The 7,547-nt window shown below is 36.5% G+C and overlaps 2 protein-coding genes across 2 annotated transcripts; one reads left to right on the top strand and one right to left on the bottom strand.

The window, feature by feature from the left end:
* Nucleotides 1-213: 213 nt before the first annotated feature.
* Nucleotides 214-3,166, bottom strand: LOC107486442 (eukaryotic translation initiation factor 3 subunit H). The gene is made up of 11 exons (XM_016106980.3): nucleotides 3,058-3,166; nucleotides 2,502-2,618; nucleotides 2,296-2,399; nucleotides 1,994-2,060; nucleotides 1,641-1,774; nucleotides 1,511-1,559; nucleotides 1,320-1,391; nucleotides 1,133-1,234; nucleotides 985-1,052; nucleotides 695-847; nucleotides 214-557 (listed from the first exon to the last, which is right to left on the bottom strand). The coding sequence occupies exons 1-11, from the start codon at nucleotides 3,133-3,135 to the stop codon at nucleotides 500-502; spliced, it is 1,002 nt and encodes a 333-aa protein (XP_015962466.2). The 5' UTR covers nucleotides 3,136-3,166; the 3' UTR covers nucleotides 214-499.
* A 627-nt stretch (nucleotides 3,167-3,793) lies between these two features.
* Nucleotides 3,794-7,319, top strand: LOC127746525 (toMV resistance protein Tm-2(2)-like). Its single transcript, XM_052260056.1, has 2 exons — nucleotides 3,794-4,312; nucleotides 4,514-7,319. Exons 1-2 carry the CDS (start codon nucleotides 3,843-3,845, stop codon nucleotides 7,305-7,307), a joined length of 3,264 nt encoding a protein of 1,087 aa, XP_052116016.1. The 5' UTR covers nucleotides 3,794-3,842; the 3' UTR covers nucleotides 7,308-7,319.
* Nucleotides 7,320-7,547: the final 228 nt, after the last annotated feature.

Below are 7,547 nucleotides of genomic sequence, written 5' to 3'. Positions count from 1 at the left end.
ACTTTGCTCCAAATGTCCAAAAAAAAAACTTTACTCCAGGCTCTCATGTTAAAAAAAGAAATTTGCTCCAGACTGTGTTGGAAAAACTCATTGGAGGGTATACATTTATATAATAATGAATCGTGGGAATAATACGAAAAAAAAAATGAATTGTGGGAAAAAAATTTTTATATTAATCAATTAAATAGATATTATTTTGCACAAACAAAAGAATAGATGAAAAAGTGTAGTTTGGTATTATAACTTGATGTTTCATTTAGTAATCAAACACACATTATAGATCAAGGATCCTAAAAATAATAAAATATAGAAAATTAACATTTATCTGCTTACAATTGGATGGGTTCTCCTAGCAATAAATAAACACAAAACGATTACATTCCCCTTAAAACATGATCTTCTCTAATATACTATCGAATAAGCCACAAAAATCTCATCCTATATGGAAAAGAAATTGGATCGAAGCACACATAAGAATAAACTACAAAATTTTTGCCTTTCATTCCTCATGCAAAGCCTTCATCAAATAGAGTCTGTTAAAACTCTGCCCTGACACCCTGCAAAACATGCAAACAACGATATAGTAATGTAAAAAAACAGAAACCTTAAAACAACTATAGTGAATTTGCTTCACATAGATTTGAAAAACTAATCAAGTAACCATGGTTGTCTTTAAAAAATAGTGTTAACATACCCATTGATTTGGTTGCAGTAGTTTGAAATTTGATTAGTAATGAGGAAGCTCTCCAACCGTGATGGTTCAGGGAGTGGCTTGAAGATGGGGTTTGAAGGATCTTCCTCAGGCAAAGGGTCCTCTCCAGCAGCTTTACGTGACATGTTCTCCACCCTATAATGCAAAAACAAAAAATTTATACCGAACCAACAGTCGAAAAACATGGATAAAGTAAACTATTACAACTGCCAAAGAACATTTAAGTTGTCCATCTGCCTTAAACACCAATCTAAATACAGAACAAATCACACCTTCTCTTCTGAAGCCAAGCTTGCTGTTGAGCCTGCTGACGCGACAAGCTCCTATAGTAGAATTGGAACTGAAACAGAATACACTTCAGTCAAATCTATTTTTCAAACCTAAAATAAAGCATCGTGCTGAATAAGAACCTAGAATCACCTTTTGTTGTTCTAGGGACAAGTCATCCATGCATTCAATCAAAAATTCCATGTTCCTCTCCATTAATGAACTGGTTGACAATTGAAGACGATCATAATCACACTGCAATGGAAAAACAGCAGTTGATAACATAAACTAAACTTTTAAAATAACCAAAATAACCTCTTAAGAAGATCATAGTTATTACCTGGGTAACCGGAGAATCAGGTTCCAGTTCTGTCATAAAAGCACTGATAAGGGCAGAATTTGAAACTTTGATCTGAGATACAAAAATATAGTAAACAAGATCAGCTTAAATATCAATTGGCTAACAAAAATAAAATCCAAACGTTACAATGAAGCTCATGCAAACATTACAGTAAGGCCGAGAGAGCTTACAGGTATTTCCTCAAAGATATCCACCCATGATAAGTTCTTCTCCCTCAACCTATTTCAGAAGAATGATGATAAATAAGAACTTACATATAACTATTTAAATAGAATAACAATTATTGAAGTCAATTCATACTTTTCTCCAGTGAAATTGTTGCTGCGATAGAGTTCCATGAATGCATCAGAAAGCTTCAAGGCCTTAAGGGCTAGGACACCTTGATCAGCCCTTGATGGATCATATATTATGCAAACACAGCGTCTAATATTCTCCTGAAAACAGTTTGAAGGAGTATGCTCATTAGCTATACCTCAGTTGATTAAGAGTTGAATAGTTTGGACTGGTTTGTAAAAGTTCACAAAGTTTACACCAAATAGCAAACTCTGTGGGCATTGGACATCCTTAATAGCGTAGAACTATAACTTGTACTCCAAGAAACCCAATCATAAGTGATATTATGCCAAAAGAATAAATAATTCATGAACCATTACCTGGTAATTCATGAAGGTTTCAATCAGTTCCACAGTCTGAAATGAGCCAAGCAATGTAGATTGGTACCTAGATTCATGGAGTTATCTTGTGTTATATTAATCATTATAGAACATAGAACAGTTTAGCACTATGGCTAAAGTTCTTAAGGACACTTTATTATAATATAGGAATTTGTAATTTCTACTTTTGTCTTCCTTGCAACGTATATCAGTTTTCGACAGATATAAAATTTATTTAAGTTTTAGCTTACTAGTTGCTCTTTTCTAGTCAAACGTGAAGTGGTATTTTTCATCATACATACCATCCAACGGTATTGTTGTCAACATTCACCTCCCTCAGGCACCTCATCATCTCAAGCTGGTAATTTGCACCATCAGCTTCAATTTCTTCATCCTCCTCCCTCATCTACAAGTTATAGTAACCAAATTAGGCATTTTATAATTGCAAGAGGAGAATGGTATTGATAAGAGAATTTGAAAAGAAGACAAAATAAAAAGTGTAACATACCGGAAAGGGAAAGCAGTTAGTAACTTCAAGAACACTGCCAACATCCAGCCCAAGAAGCTGTCCAGTGACTAGAGAAGGTGAGTGGTCCTTACAATGCTTAATTATCTTCAGGATAACCTGTTCAACAGAATTTCAAAAAAATCACTTCAAAAAAATAGACCAATAAACTAATTGAAGATTTTCTCAGAAAAAGAGACCCTGCCTCAAACTTTCCACCCATGTATGATCCAATTTTAAAAATAGGAAAGGGGTACATTAAACATTACACACAACACGCAACATAAAATATGATACCTATAACTATCCATGTCACCAAGTTAAATGTTGCAGTTTCCAAATTCCATGTCATGGATGGAAGTTAAAATGCATCACGTTAGTAGAAAACTAAATGCGAAAATAAAACAGTGACCCAGAATATCAAATAACGGAAGCTTCCAAAGCCCCATGTAAAGGTAATCTATCTCGTCATTCCTGAACATGCTGATGGAGAATCTAGCATATGAGCCTGTGAATCAGATTGAGCAATTAAAGTGATAAAATTGGTAAGAACTCTTACCAGCCCTTCCATCTGGACGACTCTGAGAGGCGGAGCAGCCTCCTCGGTAGCAGCCACTTGGAGGAACGACCTAGCCATAGCTACAAAACACAAATTACCAATGATGAGTTCAGAGGAGGAGATTGCGGTGGTTCGAGGTGGCGGAGGAATCTCTTGGCGTTCAGCGTTTGGGAGTTGGGAGATCGAAGAAAACCCTAAACGCCGGAGCAAAGAGAAGAGAAGAGAAGAGACGAGACGAGACAAGGTTTTTGTTTTTCCTCCGTATTGGGCTCAAATACTTCAGCTACAGTTTTATTGGGTACTAGTAAGCCCAAATAAGCCCAAATAAAAAGATAAAAGATAAGATTAACATCATCCTCAAAAGCTAAAAAAACCGAAAGCTTTATGACAAAAAAAAAAAGAGTTAAAACTTAAAACTCACCTTGTGCTGGGTTTTGACTTTTGACTTTTGATCCATCTTTAGCAGGAGAATGTTCAGGGGTTCCTGCATTGTGATAATACGGTGTCGTCAAAGCTGCGTTCTTTATTCTAACCGTTGATTTGTTTATGAAGGGTTCAGATTATCCGTTCCATTAGAGGACTACAAAATGCAAGTAAAATATTATGTTGACTCTCCAAGACCAATAAATAATGCAAAAAACAAAAACCGAAAGCAATCATGAAAGCTAGCAATACTATTCTATAATCATTTGCTAATCTCAATTTCTATTTCTATTCTCTTATATTATATCTTTTGTTGAGTACTCTTGAATATTGCAACTAAAAAGCTTGCAAAGACTGTTATCATGGCAGGTTCATCATCACATTTCAAGTATGACGTTTTTCTGAGCTTTAGAGGCTACACAAGACTCAGATTCATAGACACTCTCTATCATGCTTTGATCAATAAAAGAATAGTGACGTTCAGAGATAGCGAGGAGCTGAGAATAGGCGAGGAGCTGGAAGGTGCTCTTCTAGAAGCAATTGAAAGATCAAGGATGTCAATTCTTGTACTCTGTGATGAGTATCCAACTTCCAAGTGGTGCCTTGATGAACTCGTCAAGATCATGGAGTGTTCAGAGAATGGAAGGAAGCGACCGGTGTTACCAGTTTACTACTATGTGGAAAAATCAGATGTGCAGTACCAGCTCAATGAATATGCAAAAGCCATGGCTGCTCATAAAGAAAAAGGAAGATACAATCACAAGTTGGAAGCATGGAAGTCAGCTTTGTCTCAAGTAGGCAAGATTTATGGTCAACGCTGTAATCAGAATACGTGAGTACTGACTAGTGACTTTACTATACTTTATAGACAAAGCTTTTTAAATATTTTTAACCATTTGGGACATATATATGTTTTGATCTTTGTTGGTTCCATTGTAGGATGTGATTCTCTTGTTTATTAGTAGTTTATATATTTGTATAGAAGAAGAGAAAATTAAAATACAAAGAAAATGTGTATGTATGTTGTGTGCAGACCATGGGGTAAGACTATTGACAAGATTGTTGAAGAGGTCTCAAAAAGACTTCCTCCCTTGCCTCTTTATGTTGATCGTCCACTTGGATTTGAATCTGAACTTGAAGAGGCAAAATCACTTCTAGAGATTGATTCTCATGCTACCAGTTTTATGGTGGGAATTCATGGAGATGGTGAACTAAGCAAATTTGTTGCAGAGCTTTATAACAAGATCAGGCCTCACTTTGTAGCTGGAAGTTTTCTTTCTAATGTCAGTGAGAAAACAAATGAAAACAGTGGTGGTGTAGAAGATCTACAAAAGACTCTTCTTTCTGAGATGGGAGAGGAGGTAAAGACTAAGATTGGAAGCACATTCAAAGGATCCTCTGAAATAAGACAAAGACTAGGCCAGAAAAGAGTTGTTCTAGTTTTGGATGATGTTGATAGAATCCAACAACTGAATTCATTAGCAGGAGGGATTGATTGGTTTGGTCCTGGTAGTAGGATCATTATAACAACAAGAAATGAAGATCTGCTAAGCGAGCATGAGTTAAATATTGGTGTTGAGATTAGGAGACATTGCATTGTGGGTAGACAGGTTGAGGAAGATGATGCAGACAAAGGAGATGTAGTGGGATTCATGGATGACTTCAGCTTTGTAATTGAGCAGCTTTATGATGCAAACAATGATGTCGTCTCCATCATTGGCATGGGTGGGTCGGGTAAGACTACTCTTGCTCAAAAGATCTATAAGAATAAAGAGGTCAAGGATTTCTTTCCTTGCCGCGGATGGAGTCGTGTTTCCAAAGATTACAAGCCAAGGGAAGTATTGTTGAGGCTCCTCCACTCTTTGATGAAGTCCACATCTACATTTGAAAATTTAGAAATGGAGGATCTAAAGAAGATAGTGAGCAATTACCTGAAAGGGAGAAAGTACTTGATAGTGCTTGATGATATGTGGGAACCTGAAGTATGGGACGATCTAAAAGCAGCCTTTCCAGAAAGCAATGGCAGCAAAATCTTAATAACTAGTCGTAATGAAGAGGTGGCAAATTATACAAGCTCAAGACCCTACAAACTTCCATTCCTTGATAAAAGAGAAAGCTGGGAACTGTTTTGCAAGAAGGTGTTTCCGGGTAAAGAGTGCCCTTTTGATCTAGAACCTCTTGGTAGATCAATTGTTGAAAGTTGTGGAGGTTTGCCACTTGCTATTGTTGCCATTGCTGGGGTTGTTGCCAAGAAGAAAAGATCAGAAAGAGAATGGCAGAGTGTTAAGGAGTGCATCCACTGGCATCTCACCAGGGACATGACCAAAGTCATGGATGTACTAAAACTTAGCTATGACAGCTTGTCTGAAGAACTGAAGCCATGCTTTCGATATCTTGGTATCTACCCTGAAGATTTTAAGATTCCTACTACGGAATTAATCCAATTATGGATGGCTGAAGGTTTCATGCAAGAAAGTGGATTACCAAATTCACCAGAACCAGAAGTTGTTGGTGAGGAATACTTAAAAGAGCTAGTGGATCGAAACATGGTACTTGTGTCAAGACAGAGGAGTGATGGGGGTGTGAAAGAATGCCTAATCCATGATCTCTTCCGTGACCTCTGCATAATATTGAACAAAGCTGATAACTTTTTCGAGGTTTGCACAGGTTCCAATATCCATACTCTAAGCAACCCTCATAGATTGTCCTTGTTGTGCAGTGAAGTGTCTTATATGTCCTCAATCGAAACTAATCAATCAAGCACTCGTTCTTTGTTCTTCTTTGCTGGAGAGGATTCTTCACATGATTCTTTAAAATACTTCCAATCAGTTCAAGTGCTACATTTGGGAGGACAAGCATGGTTTCTACGCATACCCAGTAATTTTCAGGCTATGATCTTCCTAAAGTACTTGAAAATAACAATAACTACTTTAACTAGTGAAGTAACAGAAGCTCCTGAGTGTATATGGAGCCTTTCCAATTTAGAAACCATGGATACAAGGGGTTGGCAAACATCTTACATTCCGAAAGAATTTTGGAAGCTCAAGCGATTAAGACATGTCTATATATTATCTTCAGATGGTGCAAGTCTACCAACAGAGGAGAATGGAGAGGATAGCAGAACAAAAACAATAATGTGGAATCTTCAGACTCTCTGTGGAGTGGATTTTGATACACCAACAGCATTCCTATTCAGGGAGGGCAGATTTTCCAACTTGAAAAAGTTGAATTTATGGTTAAATCCTGAAAGGGAGAAACATAGTTTGTGGCATGAATTATTGTTCAGTTTGCAGCATCTGATCAGTCTTCATAAGCTGAAACTAAACTGCTGTCCTTCAAGTCTTTCAATACATGCAAAATGGTTTCCTTTGAATCTTGCAAAGATTACCTTGAGAGCGTTTGGTAAGATGGACTCCAGTTCCATGAAGGCTCTAGGACAGTTTCCCAACCTCAAAGTTTTGAAACTGTTAGGAGGTACCATTCCAGACCCTCTTGATTGTGTCACTGGGGATTTCGCTAAACTTCAAGTGTTCAAAATGATGCAAGTCCAAGTCCAAAGTTGGACTTTAGAGAAAGGTGCAATGCCTCGCCTTCGATATTTGTTAATATGGGACTGTGTTGGATTGTGTCAGCTTCCAGAACAACTCTGGTCCTTGACAACCTTAGCGAAAGTGCGTGTCACTGACCCCTGCGATGAATTGAGAAACAGCTTGCAAGATGTTAAGGTAAATCATAACTGTGATCTCAAAATATCACATTCCGTTGGCATTGCGCTCAGGAGGAGAATGTTAAAAGACACGTTGAAAATGAGTGACACAAATCCATAATATAATAGCTCATTTTGGTGGACAAATAATAATTTTAATACAAAAAATATTAAATTTTAAAGTTTAAATAAATTAGTATATCTAATTTTATTTTTATTTAATTTCAAAACAAAAATAATAATAATTTATTGTATTAATATTTATAATAATAATTGAGATCATTGTTATATAAGTCATTTAATATGAAATAGTTTAATTTTGTAATTATGACTACAATACCTTTATAATAACTTTGTATCT

This window comes from Arachis duranensis, chromosome 4, assembly GCF_000817695.3.
Source record: "Arachis duranensis cultivar V14167 chromosome 4, aradu.V14167.gnm2.J7QH, whole genome shotgun sequence".
NCBI lineage: Eukaryota > Viridiplantae > Streptophyta > Magnoliopsida > Fabales > Fabaceae > Arachis > Arachis duranensis.
Note: the sequence above shows the minus strand (reverse complement) of the source record. Positions and strands in the feature narration are given on the sequence as shown.